Below are 21,986 nucleotides of genomic sequence, written 5' to 3' on the forward strand. Positions count from 1 at the left end.
TTAATCTTGAGTTTTTTATAGAATAATCTCTAATAACTTTATTAAATAATTTTTTTTACCAAAGATAAAAAGACTCGAACCCGCATCCTCTGAAGTGAGTATGAAAAAATTATGCCATTTGAATTATAACTGTTCGGTTGTCGGGTTCCGGACAGGTCGGGTGTGCAAGTGAGGGGGTGAGAACGCCTTAGCTTGGGTCGCACTGGTTGCGGGTTAGTTGAGCAGACGAGCACTTGTCCTGGAGAGAGGATGAGGGGGGTGCCACCTGCAAAGACACTCCGACGCTCAAGTCAGCGATGTGCAGGCGGGCAGAATAGCGAGGTGAAAGGATATGACGTACCTTGGGGGAAGAGCCAATCTTCCCCTTATATACATGTCAGTAGTGGGCCCCCCTCATGGGGACGGGCCCATATCCTCAAGGACGCTGTCCTATGGCTATGTGTGAGCCGTAAGGGACGCGTGTCCGGGTCGGTTGAAGGCTGCGTGACCGGGCCGGGTGGAGTCCGGGACGGGTTGACCCGCGGGGATCCCGGACCAGGCCGTAATAGTGCCCCCACGCGCCAGTGGTAGTCGTGGGAGCTATCAATGGCGTGTCGTCTCGTATCTCGTTTGTTCTCGTCAGGTCGGCCGCTCGTAGGAAGAATATGCCCCCAACGCGCGTGTCCCTTGGTTGCATAAGCAACCGTTTCATCGCATCGTTTCTTGCGCCGAGCATTGAATGCTCATAATGGGGTGGAAAAACCCTGTTCGAAAAGACTATTCTGCCCCCAGGTGTTTCGCGCTTTTGGGGAAGTAGTTTTTTAAACGATCGGTTTTATGCTTCTGTATTTTTCCACACTCTCCATTTCTCTCCTTCTTCTTCTCTGTTACAAGATTTCGGAGTGTTGCTGCGGTGCCTTCGTTCATCCTTCTTGCATTTTCCCAGCCTCGCAACTCCATCTTCTTTCCATCAATTTAGGTAATTTTCCTAACTTCTTTTCTTCTTTGCTTCGTTTTTGCATGTTTGTTGTCTGGTTTTGTTGCTGTTGTGTGGCCTTCCAATGGCGGTTATACGTGTTAGGGGGGGAGTCATTCCAGGGTAGGCTTTTCCCTGTCCACCTCTAGTGTTTTATCCTTAGTTGGGGAGTAGTGGTGTGCTTGAACTGAGCAGCCGATCTACCGATCTCTTAGACTGACTGGATGATCCCCCCGTGTAGGTATGGCTCGCACGGTCTCCCGGGCTTCCGTTAACCCCGCGGCGTATGATCCTTATGCCTGGGTTGTTTCCGACGTGAAGGATTCACCCAACCAAATGGGCGAGGAGGAGCTCACCAAGTTCCGACAAGCCGAGTACTTGTGTGGAGGGACTGACGAGGAAGCCAATTATGACGTTTTTGTCCCGGCCCCTCATGAGCGCTTGTATGAAATCAACTTCCAACCCCGCCAAGTCGCCGACTGGATTTGGTTCTACAAGGCCATGTTCACCCAAGTCGGAGTTCGTATTCCGTTCTCAGCCTTTCAAATGGCGCTTTTAAGTCGAATTTCCGTGGCACCGTCGCAGTTGCATCCGAACAGTTGGGCCTCGATCCGCTGTTTCGAGATGGTTTGTGAATACCTCGAGCTGCCGGTGTCCGTAGATGTTTTTCTCTTCTTTTTCACCCTCACGAACCCTTCAAAGGAGGGGAAGCACAAAAAGGGGTTCATGTCCTTTCGGTCTGCCCAGGGTCGGAGGATTTTTGGTTTGTTTGAAGATTCTTACCATGGGTTTAAGGACAAATATTTCAAGGTCCGCCCTGTCAAAGGTCGTCATCCCTTTTGGTTGTCGTTGGAGGGGGTACGGCTCATCCCGACCTATTGGAGCTTCGGGGCAGGGTCCAATACCTTTATTAAGGTAACCTATGGGGGCATGTCGTCGGTGGATAGGCAGATTGCCGAGGTGTTGATGGCAGTCTTTGGGAAGAATCAAGTAAATCCCCACCTCCTTATGGGTGACCGGGAGTCCGGTCGTAATTATATTTGTGAGAAACTTTTTCCTTACCCTTTATCTTTTTGCTCTTACTGATATTTTGCAGCGATTAACCGACCTTCTTTGCTTTCCTGCAGTGGAGATGTCTGCGTCGGTGACGGGCCTTCCCGACTTATTTCAAACTTTCCTCTGCGCCAGTGACGACGAAGGGGATAAAGAAAAATCTGCTGTCGAGAAGCCTGCAGTTCCCCCGGAGGACAAGGCTACTTCCGAGCAAGAAGCTGCGGTTGATGGAACCAGGGCCTCGACCCAAGCTCCCCAGGTCGAGGGCGACACAACGGCTCGCACTTCCCCCTTTCGCGAGGTGATAGGCACCGGGGGTTCGACGTCTAACCCGGATGTTGATGACGAAGTGGAAGAGGTCCCTAGCCTCAAGAGGAAGAAGAGGAAGACGTCCTCCAGCCCTGAGGGGGTTCTTACCGTTATGGAGAAGAATTTTGATGCCGGGAACTTTATAGATTCCCAGCTGATCCCTGGTACTGAGGAGCACTTCCATGAGTCTTCCCTTGCCGGTCAGGCGAGGTGGATGTACCGTACCCTTTTGCGTGGCGCCGTGATAGCCCGGAAGGCCGAGTTTGAGCTATCCGGGATGGAGTCCCTCCGCAGAAGGTTGGAATCTACTGGGAAGGCTAGCAATGAGCTAAAAAGTGAAGTTGAAACTCTCCGGGAGCAGTTGACCCAGTCAAATGAGAAACTCGATGCCGCCGAGAAAAAGGCTACTGCTGCCGAGAAGAAAGCCGCCACTGCTGAGGAGAAGTTGAAAGAGTCGGGCGCCACGGTTTCTCGACTTGTCGAGCGTGAGATGACTTTGGAGAGCCAGGTCGGCGCAGCGCAGAAACGGGTGGCCGAGATGGAGAAGGAAAAGCAGGCCGTGGAGGTTGAATTAGCAACGTGGAAGGCCAAGTACAAAGATGTCTTGAAGCAGGGGAAGGGTGCGATTTTGGCGACCGAGGAGGCTCTTAAGGCTCAGGTCAAAGTCATTGCTCCCGAATTTGATACGTCGGCGATTGGTGTTCTCAAAGTCATTCAGGATGGCAAAGTCGTCGACGCCCCCAAGAAGTGAACCCCTGTTTGGAGTTTTTTGTTTAGCCGTTTTGTTTTGGCTTACGAACAATTTTGATTTTGGCCGTTTTATTTTGGGCTTGTGAACAATGACATTTTTAGTCGTTTGCTCGTGTTGTCGTGACAATCTTTTTCTTATTCGTCTGGTCGTGTTATCGTTTCTATTAACCATTTTTGGTTTATTGTCGTCGTTTATGTTAATGGCCCATGGCCTTTCGCGTAGTCGTTATGGCGGGGTTGACGGGTTCCCGGGGTGATCAGTCCCGGGGTCGCGCGTCGTTCGCTGGTTGTGACGAGATAGTTTATCTGGAGAATTGAGTGACAAAACAGAAGAGGAAATTTGCACAAGTATATCTTATTCGGTAGTCGTATAAAGGACTCGTAAGTCGCTTTGATAAGTTCAAAAGTTAAATTTGCAAATTAACTACTTAGCTAGGCTGGTCGGCTCGTCGTGCCATCCTCTAGGAGTAGAATCTTCTTAGATTGTTCGCGTTCCATGTTCTCGGGACTTCCTTGCCGTCAAGCCTTTCTAACTTGAAGGCTCCTTTTCCCATCACTTTTTTGACTCTGTAAGGGCCTTCCCAGTTTGCCGCTAGCTTGCCTTCTCCAGGAGTCGGCAGGCCGATATCATTTCGCCTCAGGACGAGGTCGTTTGGCTCGAATTCTCTCTTGAGCACTTTGGTGTTGTAGCGCAGAGCCATTCTTTGTTTTAGTGCCGTTTCTGTCAAATGGGCCATTTCCCTGGCTTCATCTATCAGGTCTTTTTCTACGGTTTCCTCCACTCCTTTCAAAAGTAACCGCGGGCTCGGCTCACCGATCTCTACGGGTATTACTGCGTCCACCCCGTACGTTAGTCGGAAGGGGGTTTCCCTAGTGGAGGATTGTTCAGTTGTTCGGTAGGACCAGAGAACCGCTGCTAGTTCGTCGGCCCAAGCACCCTTTTTACTGTCCAACCTCTTTTTTAGCCCTGAAAGGATAACCTTGTTGGCGGACTCCACTTGTCCGTTCGTCTGAGGGTGTTCTACCGAAGAGAACCTTTGCCTTATACCCAGGCCATTGAGGAATTCCGTGAACTTTTTGTCAGTAAATTGGGTGCCGTTGTCCGAGATGATGACTTCCGGTATCCCGAATCGCGTTATCACCTGCCTCCACATGAATTTCCTGCAATTGGACGAGGATATGCTAGCTAGCGGTTCGGCTTCTATCCATTTGGTGTAGTAATCAATTGCGACTATGAGGTATTTGACTTGCCCAGGGCCGACTGGGAAGGGCCCTAAGAGGTCGACTCCCCATTGAGAGAATGGCCGGGAGGTCGTTAGCAAGCTTAACTCGGAGGCCGGCGCCCTGGCAAAGTTGGCGTTTTGTTGGCACTTTACGCATTTTTGACAAACTCTTTGGAGTCCGCCATCATCGACGGCCAATAGTATCCGGCTCGGATTAGTTTCCTCGCTAGGGCCTTGCCTCCGATGTGGTGTCCACAGCAGCCCTCACGGATTTCCCTGAGGACGTAGTCCGTCTGGTCGGGGTGTAGGCACTTCAGTAGGGGTTGGTTGAGCCCTTTTCTGAACAGCTGTCCTTGGATGACGGCGTATTTGGCCGCTTCCCTCCTCAATTTCGCCGCGTCCTTTTCATCACTAGGGAGTTTTTCGTGTTCTAAGAAGTCGGTGACGGGGTCTAGCCATGAAGTACCTAGGCTTGTCATGTGCAGTGTGATCGCTGGTTCTCTCGTCATGCCTTGGATGAGAGACCGGTTCCCCTCTCCCGGCTTTGTGCTGGCTAACTTTGATAGGAGGTCTGCCCGTGTGTTCCTTTCTCTAGGTACGTGGTGGACCGTGACCTCTTCGAACTTTTGGCTCAAGCTTTTAACCTTTTCCAAGTACTTCTGTAGCAAAGGGTCTTTGGCTTGGTAGCTACCGTTTACTTGGGAGGTGACGACTTGGGAATCGCTGCATATTTCTAGTCTTCTTGCGCCGACTTCTGCTGCTAGGGTTAGGCCTCCTATAAGGGCTTCATATTCTGCTTGGTTGTTCGAGATGGGAAACTCGAACCTGACCGACTGTTCGTATACAACCCCAATCGGGCTTTCCAGGATGATCCCGGCACCTCCGAAGGTCTGGTTGGAGGCTCCGTCCACGTGGAGCTTCCACCGTGTACCCACTTCTTCGCTTGGATCTCCCGTTACTTCTACTAGAAAATCCGCCATCGCCTGCGCCTTGATGGCTTGCCGGGGTTCGTATCGTATGTCATACTGGGAGAGTTCGATAGACCAAGTCATCATTCTTCCTGCCAGATCGGGTTTTTGGAGTACTTGTCGGATCCCTTGGTCCGTTCTCACAATAACTTGGTGACTCTGGAAGTACTGCTTTAACCTTCGTGAGGAGGTTAGAAGTGCTAGGGCTAGCTTTTCCAACTTGCTATACCTTAATTCTGCCCCTTGTAAGGCCCTGCTTATGAAATAGACTGGCTATTGAGCTTTTCCGTCCTCCCGTACCAGAACTGCGGCTAGGGCTTCACCCGTTATGGCGAGGTATAGGTATAGTGGTTCCCCGTCCTTTGGCTTCCCGAGGACGGGTGGCGCCGCCAGGATTTCCTTGAAGTGCCGAAAGGCCTCTTCGCATGCGGGCGTCCATTCAAACGCCATCCCTTTCTTCATGAGGTTAAAGAATGGCAGGGCCTTTGTTGCCGAGGCTCCGAGGAATCGGGATAATGAGGTCAACCGCCCTGCCAACCTTTGGACGTCCTTGATACAACCCGGGCTCTTCATCTGGAGTATTGCCTGGCATTTCTCCGGGTTGGCTTCTACCCCTCTCTGAGTTATCATGAATCCCAGGAACTTGCCAGCTTCCATGGCGAAGGCGCACTTGAGAGGGTTCAACCGCATACCGTGTTGACGGAGGGACGCGAATACCCTTGCCAGGTCGTTCAAGAGGTCGTCAGGTCGTGTTGTTTTTGCCAGGATGTCGTCCACGTAGACTTCGACTGTTTTCCCTATGAGGTCGTGGAATATCCTGTTCATCAGTCTTTGATATGTCGCTCCCGCATTTTTCAGGCCGAATGGCATTACCTTGTAGCAAAAAGTTCCTCCTGGCGTTATGAACGCCGTCTTGTCTTCGTCAGGACGGTGCATCGGTATCTGATTGTAATCCGAGTAGGCGTCCATGAAACTAAGATACCGATATCCCCCCGCGGCATCGACGAGTGCATCTATGTTGGGGAGGGGGAAGCAATCTTTGGGGCATGCTTTGTTAAGGTCAGAATAGTCCACGCACATTCTCCACTTGCCGTTGTGTTTTCTCACCAATACCACATTCGAGAGCCATGTCGAGTAGTCCACTTCCCGTATGAAGCCTGCTTCTAGGAGGCTGGCCGTCTGCCTGGCCACCTCCTCTGCTCTCTCCGCCGACATCTTCCTCCTCCGTTGGGCCACCGGGCGTGCTTCCGTCTTGACGGCTAGATGATGTGAGATGATTTTTGGGTTTATGCCCGGCATGTCGGCTGGGGTCCAGGCGAACAAGTCACTGTTGGCTCTTATCATTTCGATCAAGGGCTCCTTCAACTCATGTGGGAGGTTCTTGTTAACGAATGTGAACTTTTCCACTTCGTCACCGATTCTGAACTTCTCCAGATCCCCTTCTGGTTCTGGCCTCGGCTTGTCGTCCACTCTGGCATCAAGGTCGGCTAGGAACACACCGGATGCTTCCTTGGACTTCTTTCTAAGGGAGAGGCTGGCGTTGTCACAAGCGACCGCCGTCTCGAGGTCTCCCCTTATGGTCCCTATGGATCCGTCATTGGTGACGAACTTCATGACTAGCAGCTTTGTGTTGATTATGGCTTCGAAATCGTTGATTGTTTTTCTTCCCAAGATGATGTTGTAGGCAGTGGAGTCTCGGAGGATTACGAACTCGGCCATCGCCGATCTTCGGCCTTGGGCTTGCCCCACCGAGATTGGCAGGGATATTACTCCGTCCGGTTTGATGAAGTGGTCGCCCAACCCGATAACCCCGTGCTGGTGCGTCGTCAGGTCGGCATCTTTTAGCCCTAGTGCGTCGAACACGTTGCGGAACATGATATTTGAATCAGCTCCTGTGTCGACGAGGATCCGTTTGACGAGGCCGGTTCCCACTCTGGCCGTAATGACCATGGGGGGGTTTTCCGGGGCGTCGTTGAACCATTGGTCTTCCGGGCCGAAAGAGATGGAGGGAGGCTTCTTAGAGCTTTGCACCGGCGGGGACGAGACCGTCAAAACTTTAACGTCTTTCCTCTGTGCCGACCGGGATCTTGGCGCGGCGTTTTTGGCTGTTACCACGTTTATCACAGTGAGGCCGTGGTCTCTGTCTTCGGGTTCTTGTCGCCGTTTGGCCGAACGGGTTTTGCCTTCTTCGTCTTGATCGCGATAGCGTCTTCTCGGCTCCCTGATAAGGTGGGAGAACGCGGCTAGCTTTCCTTCCCTTATCGCTTGTTCTAGTGCATCCTTCAGGTCAAAACAGTCCTGTGTTTGATGGCCATAACCCTTATGATAATCACAATAGAGGTTCTTATTTCCCCCCGTACGGTCCTTAAGTGGTCGGGGTTTCGGTAGGATTCCCTTCTCCGCTATTTGTTGATAGACCTCTACGATGGGGAGAGTGAGTGGAGTGTAGTTAGTGAATTTCCCGACCCGAGGGAACGGTCGAGGCGCCCTGTTTGATGCCTCCTCCCTGGCTTTTTCCTTTGCTCTCTCTCCGTCGCCTGGTTGTCGGGCTTGGCTGTAACCGGACTGCCGCTTATTGGCAGCCACGACTCGGCTGACTTCCTCGTCGTTTATATACTCCTTGGCTACCGTCTGGATCTCATGCATCGTCCAAACCGGTTTCGTGGTAAGGTGTTTTCGAAAGTTCTCGTTGAGGAGGCCGTTTGTTAGGCAAAGACTGGCCACCGAGTCGGTTAAGCCGTCGATTTCCAAGCATTCGTCGTTGAACCGATCTAAGTATCTCCTCGTCGGTTCTCCTTGTCTCTGGGTTACCCCTAGAAGGTTGATAGGGTGCTTGGCCTTCGCGATCCGTGTTGTAAATTGGGCCAGGAATGCACGACTGATGTCTGAGAAGCTGCATATGGAACCTTGTGGGAGGCCGTTAAACCATCTGATCGCTGGCCCTGCTAGGGTTACCGGAAAGGCGCGGCATCTTACTTCGTCCCCCACTCCCTCCAGATTCATCCTGGCCTCAAAGGCCGTGAGGTGTTCTAGAGGGTCTTGAGTTCCGTCGTACCTCATGTCCGTTGGTTTGTCGAAGTGTTTCGGCAACCGGACCTCGAGGATAGATCGGTGGAACGGGGTGACGCCCATTATCACGGGTTGTCGTGTTCTCTCGGATCTTCCTTCCCCGTCTCCGTGACCTCTTGCCGCTCGGCGGGTTGATCTGCCGCGGGAGTAGATGATCGTGTCATTTCGTCTTCTCATTATGGGTGACTCCTCCCGCGTGCTCTCCGCTTCCGTCCGGGATGCGGATGTACGCCGCGGGCGGCTTCGGTGAGAGTCTTCCTCTTCGCTCCCGGGAGATGGGGTATAACTGGGATCGGTAGACCGTCCATCCCGCTCCCGGTCGGCTAGCTGTCGTTCTAGGTTCTGGACTCTGTGGCGTAGCTCCTGCATTATTATGGCGCTATCGCCGCCCGTTCCCCCGAATGGTCGTGTTCTCGTGTGTTGTTGGGGGGATCTCCGCCCCCCCCTTTGTGAGGCGACGGAGGCTGCCCCCTCCGCTCCGGCTGCTCGAGCTCGGTCGCCGGGACCTAGCGCGACTTCCATTTAGGCAGGATTCCCCACAGACGGCGCCAATGTTCGGTTGTCGGGTTCCGGACAGGTCGGGTGTGCAAGTGAGGGGGTGAGGACGCCTTAGCTTGGGTCGCACTGGTTGCGGGTTAGTTGAGCAGACGAGCACTTGTCCTGGAGAGAGGATGAGGGGGGTGCCACCTGCAAAGACACTCCGACACTCAAGTCAGCGATGTGCAAGCGGGCAGAATAGCGAGGTGAAAGGATATGACGTACCTTGGGGGAAGAGCCAATCTTCCCCTTATATACATGTCAGTAGTGGGCCCCCCTCATGGGGACGGGCCCATATCCTCAAGGACGCTGTCCTATGGCTATGTGTGAGCCGTAAGGGACGCGTGTCCGGGTCGGTTGAAGGCTGCGTGACCGGGCCGGGTGGAGTCCGGGCCGGGTTGACCCGCGGGAATCCCGGACCAGGCCGTAACAATAACTCATTGGCAATATTATTATTATTATTATTATTATTATTATTATTATTATTATTGGCTGATAATATATATATATATATATATATATATATATATATATATATACTTTTTTTATATTTTTATACAAAAAATCTTTTTATATTATAAATATATATATATATATATAAATTTAATGAATAAATTTATCATTATTTTTATCTAAAAATGTGTAAAAAATTACGGGATAGTATTGTACAATTAATAATAACTATATTTTATTTTATTTTTTTATGTGGTGTAATTGATACTAATGAATGTCAGTGAATGAAAATTCGGTGATGATAATTTTATGAGCATATCTACTTATAATAAAATCAACTTGGGTGAGTCGAGTAATCAGTTCATTTGTCCGTTTAAATAAGTGTTGGGAGTTTGAATCCACTCTTAAATAGAGCTCAGATCGGTGACAGATTAGTCCTTAACTAATTAATGTTTAGAGACTGATTTTAGATAATTACTCTATCAAAAAATAAATTGCAATTAATTTTGTCTGCTGAAATAAAATTTTAAAGATATTTTTGTATTTTTTTAAAAAATTAAAATATTCATTTTTAAAATATTTGAGTACTAATTTTGGTGATTATTGGACAATATCAATTCGGTGATTCTGTTTGCCAAATTGGACACTAGCCGTTGTGGGTTTGGTACCTGCAACGTTCAAATTATTTTTGAAAATTATGTGTCGTAGATTCGACGTCGTTTCGTGAATCCGCACAACCTTTTTAAACCAAACCCTTTCAACAACACAACAAAACTACTTCTTCTTCTTCTTCCTCTGATTTCTCTTTGTCTCTTCATCTTCTTTTCTGTTTCTGCGAAACCCTAATTTTGATTGGTATACATCAATATTCAACACAATCGTACAATACTATTACGATCGCTATGGCCAACGTTAATGTTCACTCTGAAGCTGCTCAAGATAACAACATTGCTCCCTCAAAGCAGCCTCTTTCCCTGCCAAAGACCGTTGATTCTCAATCAGTTCTCAGAAGGTTTTTCTTTTTGCTTTTCTAACACATTGTTTTCGATTGATTCAGTAGTTGTGCTATGCCGATTTGAAATCAGATTTCCTTCTTGTTCTCTGTCTTTTCCTTTAAAGATGTATTGTTTCTTCTTTATTACATTATTCTAACAAGAAAGCACGTTCTTTTTTATGGGTTGAGTTTTCGCAATGGAGTTTTGATTCTTGTGTGTTCCTAGTAAAAAAAGATCTTAAAGTACTTGTTTCTTTCTAACTCCTTAATTGTTTTGTGGCCATTATTATTGAACAGATTGCAATCTGAACTGATGGCGCTCATGGTAAGAAGCTTATATGGCCACTATATACATATATGATCTTTCTCTTTGATTTGGAAAAAGATTACTGATTATTGAAGCTTTGTGTTCATGGGAATTTCAGATGAGTGGAGATTCAGGTATATCTGCGTTTCCTGAGGAGGACAACATATTCTGCTGGAAAGGGACAATAACAGGAAGTAAAGACACTGTGTTTGAAGGAACTGAGTACAAGTTGTCACTTTCATTTCCCAATGATTACCCTTTTAAGGCTCCAAAGGTCAAATTTGAAAGCACCTGCTTCCATCCAAATGTAGATGTTCATGGTAATATATGCTTGGACATTCTTCAGGTAGTAATTATGTGAAGATTCCTGTCCTTTCTTATTTGATCAACACAATACAAAGCTTGGTTATGATAGAACAATTCTTTGTTTGTAACAGGATAAATGGTCATCTGCTTATGATGTTAGAACAATTCTGCTATCAATTCAAAGTTTGCTTGGAGGTAAGTTTTGCAAAGCTCAAACACACACTGCTTTGAATTTTAAAACTGCTTTTTTTCCCGGTTATTTACTTATCATCTCTGCCCATAACTCAGAGCCAAATATTAGCTCACCACTGAATCCACAAGCAGCACAGCTTTGGAGCAATCAAGAAGGTAAACATATGTTCTTTAATATAATTTGTATGTGTATTTGTGCCTTCGCAGTGAGCTAATAAAGTTGGTTTTTTGCTGTGTTCTACAGAATACAGGAAGATGGTGGAGAAGCTGCACAAACTTCCTAGTGCTTAAAGTTTCAGCTTGAAAGGGTTTCTTTTTCTTTATTTTCGTTGGAGAAAAAGAGGAGGCGTGGCGTGGCTTTTAGAATTTTTGATGCGGCTTCTGAATTTCTACAAATGTATTAGTATGATTCCATTATAAATGAAACAAGAATATCATTTTTTCCCACTCTCAATATCAGTTGATTTTCCTATCCACGTTGAAGTGGAATGCTAATTGAGCAATTTTAACATGACAACCATAATTTGTTAAAGGTACATAAGAATCATGCATAACCACGGTGAAAACATCATAAATAAGAAAAAAATTTAATCATCAAATTAATTTACTTTATATGGTTAAAACTTTCGTCACTCATTTTCTTGATTAGAAATTATTAACACATGAATTTGAATCCTTTTGGCTTTAAACGCATCAAAATTAAATGAGCATATTTTCTTGGGATTGAAATTCTAAATACTGCAGAAAGTAATCTAGCATCTTCCTAAATACTGCAGTCTAAATCTCACCAAAAAAAAAAAATACTGCAGTCTAAATAGTAGAGTACATTCACTATTCATGGGACCTGCAGAAAGTAATCTAGCATCTTCCTAAAAACACAATCGTCAGAGACTAACTTTAGTCTAAATACTGCTAAATTAATTAACTAAACATAACTTTGCAGAAACTACAAGTGTTTGCACCACAACAATCAGGCTTTCCGTGATGCTAACTGCCTCAGATTGTACTTGGAAAATTCTTTATATTTCTCAATGACCCCAATCAAGCACACAGTCTGCCACGAGAAAGAAGGCGCATTAGTTATATGCCCAAACGGTACCCAGAGAAAAAGCATCACAAAAAACCACATATGATATACAGTTTCAATTATATTTAAAACAAGAGTGGCTTTCTTACCCTGGCAATTTCAACTATTATGGTTTTATCAGGATTACTGAGATCAACTTTATGAGGTGCAGGAACTGACTTTGCCACTGCATCAATGATTTCCATCCTGTCAACACCAGTATTTGCACGGGCTTCATACAGTACAGCAAACTGCACATGTAACAATTCTCATCATCACAACAGATCCATCTTTTTACAGTCGTTGAGTATTTTGGAATGCAGGTTCAAAACCAAAAATGATTGAGCTGAAAGATACAATGCAAAGTATTACCTTCTGCGGATTTTGAGTTTCCACTGGAAAGTGCTGCTCCACAAGAGGCTTGATTGCCCTTGAAATTTCCTCTTTTGAAGCATAACATGAGACTTCAATTGGCAAAATTCTCAAAATAAACCTAAAAGTGGGCAATATTGTATCACTATTTCTCATTTTCTCATTTTTGTTTTGACAAAAGAAACTGCATGTACCTTGACATATGTTTCCTCGTCGATGCTGCTGATGTCACTATCTGATGAACTATATCTTTGGGGCTTTTGTCCCCATCTTTCCTTCGCATTTGTACAAATACAACACCATTACAACCTGAATCAAGCTTGAGAAATCGTCTCTGCAAGAAGGAAAAAATCAATAGTGAGATCAACAAGCCAAACTTTTAACAGAGAACACTAGTCCTATCAAGTCACCTTATTCTTGTCTCCCAATTCTTCAAGCTCTTCTTCAATTAACCTATCAATCGACTTCTGTTCCCCTTTCTCCTTCGAATTGCATGTTGGGGCATCTGTTTTGGAACACTGATTCATGGCTGGTGGCTCATCAGCTTTATTTTCAACTTCTCCTTTATCATCATCAGCTTTGTCTACTGGATCAGCATTGGAATCATCGATCTTCGGTTCAAGATCATCGATCTTCGGAGCATCTGATTTTCCCTCAGCTCCATTGCCACAATTTGCATCACCATCATCGTTATCTTTTCCCTCAGTTATAAGCGTTTTGTCCCCCTTTTCCTCTTCTTCCTGCTGCTCCGCGTCATCGTCACTACTAGAAGAATCAGAATCCGCGAACGTAATCTTTGTATTCATAGGTTTGTTAGGTAATCCTTTAGCACCTGGATTTTCCCCATGAACTAGCTCTTCATAAAACTGTTAGACAAAATCAACACAGCATAGCATGGCAAATCAAGCAATTATATTATATAATCTACCAAACGTAAAAGCTAAAACGAACATTTGCAATTGATAACAAAAGAAACAGAACTAAATCCCTAAATTAATTTCACGAGTAAATAATTGATGAATTAGTGCTGAGGGGAAAAGGAGGGAAATTATATAGTACCGATTCAAGGATATTGAAAGCTTCACGAGAGGCTTGGTGCTCCCTACCACCGTCGCAGGTGATGAAGAAACCTTGAACGCCGGGGCGCAGTGGGTATGAACCCTTCTTCTTCACTGGCTTCTGAGAAAAAAAACTAAGTGTAAGAGGGGCAGAGAAATAAAGCGTGAATAAAAAGCAACGGAAGAGAGATGAGAGAAGAGAGGAGAGACATTGTGAGGGAGATAGCGCTTCCTCTTCTTGCCGGCGGCGGCGGCTGCATCGGGCGCCATTCTCTTCTCCAACACTTCACTCACTCAATCACTTAACCGCCTATCCTTCCTCCCACGTCCTTTTATTTTTCGTTTCAATTTCAATTTTAAATAAAAAATTATTTTATGTTTACTTATTATTATTATTATTATTATTATTATTATTATTATTATTATACTGTTGTTTTTTTTTATTATTAGACTATTGTTATTTACTTATTTACCAATACGTTCTAAATAAGAATATTTAAAGATTATTTAAGTTGAATTTAAGATTGAAAAATTCGAAAAAATCAATTATAATATAAATTAATTCAGTTAATTTTTTTTAATTTTAAAATTTAAGAAAATAGGAGTAGTGAGGAGTTTTATTTTTTTTAATGTAACTAGCATATTTTTTCATTAGTTTGCTGAATTGCTGTAATTGACTATATTCTAAATTAGTTCATTAGCAAAATCTTTTACAATTAATTGATTATAATAAAATAAACTTTTATAAAATTTCTAGTGTGAAATGTAGAAGAAATATCCTCTATTATGGAAGTAAAACCTGCTTCTATTCATTAACATCTTATTTAAAAATATGGTTGAAATCCATATTAAATTCCTTTAAAGTGATAAATTAGTAAAATAAATTTTATATTATTTACATTGAATAAATGACCATTTGTATCCATGATAGATGAAAACGCTGATATTTGTACCCATGAAAGCTCGAAACTAATCTTGTACCTATAATAGATACTCTCCGTGTGACAAAAGTGCCCTGGCTTGGATCTGAGCTTGGTTCGTGGATTTCCGAACCTACGTGGCACTCCCTCCCTCATCTTCAACCCCTCTCTCTCTCTCTCACTCACACACTCTCTCTCACTCACACACTCTAATACCCACTCTGGCCCCTTCTTCCTCAACACTCCGCTCCCTCACCATCCAATTCTGCACAGTGCCCTCACATTCTCTACTATACTTCAATAGCCGTTACACTGTCTCTTGTGCCCAGTTTTTCAAACCAATACCCGAATATCCAACCCCAATGAACTCTTCTCACCACTACTAACCTTCTGAAACTTCAACCCTCTCGCATTGTTTTTTCAAACATCCACATGGGTTGCTGCATCAGCAAATCCCAGACCCAAAACCAAAATCCATATCACCAAAATAATCAAACCTCCCAACAATACCTTACACCCTCTCTCCCCAACTCAAACCTTAACCAACAAATACCACAGCGGCAACCACCACCAGTGTTAGGGGAAGAGTCTGTAAAAGAGGTCCTATCAGAAACACCCATTGCCAAACGAAATCAAGTTCCAATTTTGAAGCCAGAATCGGACATCCTTCTGCCTCATCTTCAAAACCCTGATAACAAAATCGAATCAAAGAACCCACATCCCATTCCCAACCCCATTATCATCAACAAAAGAGAAGGTGAAGTCTCAGAGGTAGTGTCTCAGTTCTCAGAAGAACCATGCAGCATCAGCGGAAGCTTCTCCACGACTCCACCGCTACCACAGTTACGGAGAAGAGAAAAGAAGAAGTAACCAGCAAAAGAAGCATCAGGGAGGGAGCTGAGTCTCCGCTTTGATGAGGTCGTGGCTGAGCTAAACGACGTCGTCGCTTTGAAGCGAGAGGCAAGCGAGCTTAGTGTTCAGTTGAATGTGGAGAGGGACGGTTTCAGGAGTGAGCTTGAATGTGCTGTTCGCGAGGTTAGGAGTGTGAGAGAGAAGCTTCTAGAAGCTGAGATGAGAAAGAGGACTGTTCGGGAGGAAGCGGAGAAGCTTCGATTACAACGTGAGAGGTTGGTAGAGGAAGGAAATGTGAAAGAGGGGAAAATTTAGGACTTGAAGAAGGAGAGGGATTGGTCTGTGAGGTCACATGAGAAGGTGATGCTGTGATTGGGAAATTGAAGGAGGATATTGAACGTGCTGTGAAGAAGGGGTCAGAGTGGGTATTGGAGAGTGAAGAGAGAGAGAGTGTGTGTGTGAGTGAAAGAGAGAGGGGTTGAAGATGAGGAAGTGAGTGCCACGTAGGATTGGAAACCCACGAACCAAGCTCAGATCCAAGTAAAGACACTTTTGTCACACGGAGGGCATCTATCATGGGTACAAAATTAGTTTCGAGCTTTCATGAGTACAAATATCAACGTTTTCATCTATCATGGGTACAAATGGTCATTTATTCTATTTACATTATTTGACATCTTTCATTGGATTTTTAAACAAAGATCAACATAGATAAGTTGGTTATTGGCTTGAAATCGGCGGCCTGCAGTAGCATTCCTCGTTGTAGCCTTCGGTGCAAATTTAGGTAATTGTTCAATTATTTTGCCAAAATTTTGAGATATTTTATTTGGATTCTTTATTACTTCTCAATGAAAATATAGTAACATTCAAGTAAAAATGCACCCTTTTTTTTCTTATAACAGCTATCGAGACTTTCCTAGCCAAGGAGTGAAACGTAATGCTTAATCAGAGAAGAGAAGGATTCTGCATTAGGATTAGCTAAATTTTGGGATACTCATTCATTCCTTTGTTTATAATTCACATTTGAGAAAGTATGAGGAGCCAATGAAATATTCATACAATGTGTACAATGGAGGTTTATGAGATATTAGAGATATAATCATTAATGTTATCTTTTTCCATCAGTTGAAGCTTTTGGGATGAGTGGTATCATGACATAGTATTAAAGCACTAGATCCGAAAGGTCAAGAGTTCAATTCTTGGTTAATTCCAAAATCAATTTAATTTTTCGAAAAGATGTTTATTATCCCTAGTACTCAAATGGTTATTCTAGATAGTATGGGGATGTTCATTCTATACTCAATAACCCATTCTAAAAAATACTGAATTTATAACTCAAAAATGATTTGAAATAAATAGGATTAAAATTTGATATAAAATTAGTATATATAAATTTATAAATTTAATAAATATTATATCATATTTATATTAAAATAAATTATTTTAAAATAAAAATAATATTGTATAACAAAAAATATTAATTGAAATATAAAAATGTAATATGAGATTATTAATTTTATTCTAAGATATATTTTTTATTATAAAAAAAAAGACTTCGGATCGAGTCGGATGATTCGAACTATAATCCGAACCTAATCTAAAAACAGCACTGAATGTTATTGGCCAACAACAAACCCTTAAATGGAGCTCAGTACTGCCACAGATTAATCTTTGGCCTGTCAGGTTGGAGGATACCGTAAAAAACAAAAAAAAAATAACAAATTCAAATCCGACAAAATATGTCTTAAATTCGAACTGAATATTAAACACTTCTAGATTATCTTTGCTATGATTAATATCTTCGTAGTCTGTTTTCTAGATTTTAGCCCGTTAATAATAAAAAAATTAACAAATTAATTACTCTAATAATTTTTCTTATTTTAGAAAAACTTATTCTTACAGGATTAACATAATAAAAATCACCTATGATGAAAATTACAAATTTAATAATAATTAATCCCACATTTTATTATTTTACCAATCGTTATTTTAGAATTTTTTTTCATATATTAAAAGAGTATTAAAATAAAAATAAAAGAAGAAATCCACCAGTCGGATATAGAATTCTTATATTTTTACTCCCAAAAAAAAATTGAAAAACTGTTGCTTCCCATGAATACAAAAGCAAACTTGAAGGCAACATTTTTTGGAAGGAAACAATATGTATATTCAATTTCAAGCTTAGTCACTCATTACCTGCCCTAATAATGGAGGTATTACACGCAGATGATCTCAAAGATACGAGAGATCAATGCATTAACACAAAACCATCCAGTTAAAAAATATGACAAGAATTATATAAATGGATAACTTGGTCAAAGAATAGACGAAACATTCCCTTTATACAAAGATATTAAACATGGAGAATAAATTCTGATTTACAGGGCTATACGTATATATATAAAAATATATATATAGCAGCTGTACCCTCCTTCCTATCAACATCTTTAGGATGAATACGAGGCAGCAAGAAGTGCAGTTCCAATGCCTGATCCATCTTCTGTGACCTTTATAATTACATGCTTAGCAATATCTTCACCCAATATCTCGTTCAGTGCTTCATGCAAGTACTCACTAAACAAACTATAGCTAGAATACAAACCTCCTTCGATTGCCACAACCGTTCGCCTCATCTTTGTGTTGCTTCTACCCCGGCCACCCGTAATGCCACCACTGCCGTCCCTACCAATCTTCTTCAGGATGCCAACAATACCAGCTGCCGCTAATCGAGCCGCTCTACGGGTGACAACGTCGCACACCTTCACCACAATTTTTCTTGCCTTCATTGGAACTTCTGGAATCTGTAAGGACAACCAAACGTCCAAACCCATCAGGTAACTTGTTGCTGTTAGATTATGGGGACAAAAAATATGGTGTTTGACTTGTTTACCTCGAAGACTTCTTTAAGGATTCTTGCTACTTCCCTCAAGTCAGGAGAATTATCCTCGTGCATGGCGGCCATCAAAGGAGTCCTGAAACTCATTAGAAGAAAACAATTGGACATGGAACATAATAGGCTTTTATAATATACACCACAATTCAGAACAGAAATGATAATTGTGAATTCCAACTTTCAAGAAAATATCTCTCATCTTCATCAGTTAAAGGGTATTTTCTCTCTTCAACAAACATACCTCAGTATGAAAGGGATCTTAAGCTTGGGAGAAATAAGTTCAAACATATCCGACTCCATTGACATCCTGAGAATGACTCTCCTCACAATATCACCCAAATACATTCCTGATATCATTTTCTCAAAACCCTGCACCAAAAACTCCATAAAGTTTAGTCATTGCACATTGAGGTTTGAGCACTAGGGATCATAAGATGCAGAACCTAACCTGGTCATTTGGATTAGGACTCTCGGCATCTAAATCAATGTCATATGATGTTCTCGGCAAGTGAGATGACCAAAAGTTCCCCCACTCCATGTTGACAACCTTTAATTAAAAAAAAAGTTTGTAGTAAGCTAAAAAATAAAATAATAATAATAACAAAAATCAAATAGAAGGAGGAGCAACATACCATGCGTCCTGATGCTGTAAGAAGACCCTGACATTTGATAATAGCATCAATCCGTTCCAAATAGCAGGCATTTGTACCAGTACCAATTATAATTGCGGCAACAGTATCTGGATCGTGATAGTGCCCAAGAGCTAATGTTCCGACAGTGTCATTAACCTGATTAAAATGAACACAAAATTATGGTTTTTTAATTAAGACAAATGAAATGAAACAAAAAGAACATACATTTGATAGCGCACTAACAAAATACAAATTAACATTTAATCCCCAGCCTCAAAGTAGAGAATTTAAGTCGCATCGTGGCTTTTTGAAAAAGTAGCAATTCACTTAACACTCCTATACCATCTACAATTATAAAATTATTGCAGGGAATTGAGGGAAACAAAAATAACAGATATCCTGAAAGAAAATGAATATCTCCTAGAACCTAGAAAAACACGATTTATTGGAGATGCAAGCGATAAAAAATCAGAAGACATCCTTAATCACACTTCTTTAACAAACATAACTGGCTTTCTTTTGCTGGTAATACCCGAGCAAATGGACAAAAAATGAACAATAATCATAATCATAAGGGGGAAAAAGGAAGTTTCTTACCAGGGCTGCCACATGCACATCTAGCCCTTTTCGCGACAATGCTTCCTGCAAACATGCAGCAACATCTCTTCCTACCTGACAACAAACAACTTCCTATCTTAATAATTTTAAATATAGTTCATCAAAATACAGCCTGAAAGACATGTGCAACTTGAACAGGGATCTTTATATCTATTTTAGAAGACTAATTGCCTTGTTATCTATTTTTTAACATAGAGCAGGTTATAATCTTGCTTTGAGACTTATATCAAGCATAAGCAAAGATCAATACTTTTAATTCTACCAAACAAATTTAATACTTTATGTTTATATCTTAGAAAGAAGTTTAAAAACTAATTATTACCCTGTTCAGGATAATGCATCCCCCCCCCCCCCCCCCCCCCCAAAAAAAAAAAAAAAAAACACCAAAGTATGTGACCAAGTTTTCCCATGAGCAATAAACAAGAAATTATGCCTTTCACAAAGTTCCCTATGATATGAACTTTACTTATAGAAACTACTTGGAAGTTAAGCACTAACCATATTTACAACGGAAAAACCTTTTGTCCATTTGATTAAAATGCCTGAGGAAACTGACATTTGTTTTACGGGAAAAGAGAAAGTAAATCCAAGTTCCCTTCGGTTAGTAGAAATATTGGAACCATCTCCTTCTTTTGCAATGAACTCCTTTAATGAAGATGCAATAAAATCAAAGAGCTCCTGCATTCAACAAAAATAAAATAAGATATACTCCTGTTAGTAGAACAAAACAAATTCCAGACACCTAGCATTTTAAGACTTTAAATTCAACTACCTCGCTCGTGCTAGTCATTAGATGTTCAGGAATAGGTTGTCTTTCTACGTCATTTTCCAAGACAGAAGATCGTTGACCATTTAAATGAACCCGCAAGACCCTAAAATTTGTACCCCCAAGATGTAGTGCATAATATGTTCCTCTTTCGGTCCTGATATATAAATACATCACTTTTGTATTCAGTTGACGAAATCCTCAAACAAAACATAGAAAGTTATGCACAAGCATGTTGATAATGGTAATATGTAAACATCATTGTCTTTTACTTTTACTAAGTAGGAATTGTTCCAGTAGTTGAATATTTTCGACCAATAATACTCAAAATAAGTAAACATATCTTAAAGCAAACAACAACCTATGAATTGTATAAGCCATTCTCAGCCAGCATTAAAATTTAATTAAGTTAATGATCATAATAATGTGATTTTTCAAGACACCATTGTTCATACAAACTTATTTGGTGATGGAAAAAGCTGCTAAATGTGCTTAGAAACAGCATTTCCAACTATAAAAGAAACCCAAATGCTTCAAATCAAAATACACCAAAAACAAATATGCAATAAAAATGTGTAGTGGAAACAGCAAACAAACAAACAATAAGTAAGTGGACAAAGCACACAGCTGGACACATTTATTGCAACTTGCAAGCGCGTAAGAGGGACACAAGCCAAAAACTAGGGGAAAAAGCTCAGACAAACGCAGCTACAACAATAGAACCAAAATACAAATGAGAGGGGGTTTAACAAAGAAGAAATCAAAAGACAATTACTCAAGAAACCATATAATCACCAAAGCAAAAAACTTAATCAACAACAATAACAATAAAGAAATAACAAAACTTTATTCAATGACACAGTTAATCAACCAAAAAGGGGGAACGGAATCAAAAAGAAAACGAAGAGGAAAACACAGAAAAGTTACCCATTGGGGAGATTATCAACGAAGGTGAGAAGCATTTTGAGCTTGGAACCACCTTCGGAAGCTAAACCAGCGTGCATCTCCACAGCCATGGCGTCCACCACCTGCTTCAACCTCCCAACTGGCGTATCACAACCTTCCTCAAGTTCCCTTAACACATTCACCACCTTCCTCCACTTCCTCCTACTCTTCACCCTCCTCCCAACCACCACTGCCGCCACCGCGCAAGCCGCCACCGCCACCGTCACCGCCAGCCCCACCGCCACTCTTCCCATCTCCTCCCTCCCCCCCACCACCACCAACCCGATCAACCAAACACAGAAAGAAAACTACATCTTGCCTTGCCGCCACCCCGCTCTCCACTGATTATTCCCAACCATCACAAAACGGCGCCGTTTCACCATGCAAAAACAAAAAATCAAAAAAAAAAAAAGAAAAACGAACTCCTCTGAATATTATATATGATTCTCTAAACAAAAACTCTGCACCGATGAGACTATTCTCCAGCGAAACAAACAGAACTCGCCGGCGATTGAAGTATCAGATTTTCCGGCGAGTGTTACCGGAAAAGTGTAGAGAGAGATTGAGAGAGAGAGACTGAGACACACGGCGGCTCCGCACTCGTTTGGAAATTAGGATGTGTTGTTGGAAGGAGGACCGGTTTGCCCCCTTCACACTTTTTATAAGGCTGTGCGTAATTACTGATTTGCCCTCCTACACTTTTCAATTTCTCGGATTTGTCACGGTATCTCTTTTGCCAAAGAGATCT

The 21,986-nt window shown here is 42.7% G+C and overlaps 3 protein-coding genes across 3 annotated transcripts; 1 reads left to right on the top strand and 2 right to left on the bottom strand.

Annotated features, from left to right (window-relative positions):
- Window positions 1-10,109: 10,109 nt before the first annotated feature.
- On the top strand, window positions 10,110-11,582 carry LOC130982614 (ubiquitin-conjugating enzyme E2 20-like). Its single transcript, XM_057906656.1, has 6 exons — window positions 10,110-10,329; window positions 10,609-10,636; window positions 10,737-10,964; window positions 11,056-11,119; window positions 11,213-11,272; window positions 11,361-11,582. The coding sequence occupies exons 1-6, from the start codon at window positions 10,220-10,222 to the stop codon at window positions 11,405-11,407; spliced, it is 537 nt and encodes a 178-aa protein (XP_057762639.1). The 5' UTR covers window positions 10,110-10,219; the 3' UTR covers window positions 11,408-11,582.
- A 195-nt stretch (window positions 11,583-11,777) lies between these two features.
- Window positions 11,778-13,949, bottom strand: LOC130982238 (uncharacterized). Its single transcript, XM_057906142.1, has 7 exons — window positions 13,823-13,949; window positions 13,614-13,733; window positions 12,965-13,420; window positions 12,749-12,888; window positions 12,555-12,675; window positions 12,293-12,433; window positions 11,778-12,170 (listed from the first exon to the last, which is right to left on the bottom strand). The coding sequence occupies exons 1-7, from the start codon at window positions 13,880-13,882 to the stop codon at window positions 12,087-12,089; spliced, it is 1,122 nt and encodes a 373-aa protein (XP_057762125.1). The 5' UTR covers window positions 13,883-13,949; the 3' UTR covers window positions 11,778-12,086.
- Window positions 13,950-17,707: 3,758 nt separating this feature from the next.
- Window positions 17,708-21,507, bottom strand: LOC130979567 (hexokinase-3-like). The gene is made up of 9 exons (XM_057903029.1): window positions 21,221-21,507; window positions 20,300-20,450; window positions 20,026-20,205; window positions 19,507-19,581; window positions 18,910-19,065; window positions 18,726-18,824; window positions 18,519-18,646; window positions 18,275-18,356; window positions 17,708-18,185 (listed from the first exon to the last, which is right to left on the bottom strand). The coding sequence occupies exons 1-9, from the start codon at window positions 21,490-21,492 to the stop codon at window positions 17,832-17,834; spliced, it is 1,497 nt and encodes a 498-aa protein (XP_057759012.1). The 5' UTR covers window positions 21,493-21,507; the 3' UTR covers window positions 17,708-17,831.
- Window positions 21,508-21,986: the final 479 nt, after the last annotated feature.

This window comes from Arachis stenosperma, chromosome 5 (assembly GCF_014773155.1).
Source record: "Arachis stenosperma cultivar V10309 chromosome 5, arast.V10309.gnm1.PFL2, whole genome shotgun sequence".
NCBI classification, from domain to species: domain Eukaryota; kingdom Viridiplantae; phylum Streptophyta; class Magnoliopsida; order Fabales; family Fabaceae; genus Arachis; species Arachis stenosperma.

What these genes read in the sequence shown, in the direction of transcription:
- LOC130982614 (XM_057906656.1), top strand. Translation starts at nt 10,220, where the DNA reads ATGGCCAACGTTAATGTTCACTCTGAAGCTGCTCAAGATAACAACATT. An exon ending in TCTCAATCAGTTCTCAGAAG is followed by an intron (nt 10,330 to 10,608) that starts GTTTTTCTTTTT and finishes ATTATTGAACAG; the next exon opens with ATTGCAATCTGAACTGATGG. An exon ending in TATGCTTGGACATTCTTCAG is followed by an intron (nt 10,965 to 11,055) that starts GTAGTAATTATG and finishes TGTTTGTAACAG; the next exon opens with GATAAATGGTCATCTGCTTA.
- LOC130982238 (XM_057906142.1), bottom strand. Translation starts at nt 13,882, where the DNA reads ATGGCGCCCGATGCAGCCGCCGCCGCCGGCAAGAAGAGGAAGCGCTAT. An exon ending in AGCGCTATCTCCCTCACAAT is followed by an intron (nt 13,734 to 13,822) that starts GTCTCTCCTCTC and finishes TTTTTTTCTCAG; the next exon opens with AAGCCAGTGAAGAAGAAGGG. An exon ending in AAACTCAAAATCCGCAGAAG is followed by an intron (nt 12,434 to 12,554) that starts GTAATACTTTGC and finishes TTACATGTGCAG; the next exon opens with TTTGCTGTACTGTATGAAGC.
- LOC130979567 (XM_057903029.1), bottom strand. Translation starts at nt 21,492, where the DNA reads ATGGGAAGAGTGGCGGTGGGGCTGGCGGTGACGGTGGCGGTGGCGGCT. An exon ending in TAATGACTAGCACGAGCGAG is followed by an intron (nt 20,206 to 20,299) that starts GTAGTTGAATTT and finishes TGTTGAATGCAG; the next exon opens with GAGCTCTTTGATTTTATTGC. An exon ending in GTCCTAATCCAAATGACCAG is followed by an intron (nt 18,647 to 18,725) that starts GTTAGGTTCTGC and finishes TTTTTGGTGCAG; the next exon opens with GGTTTTGAGAAAATGATATC.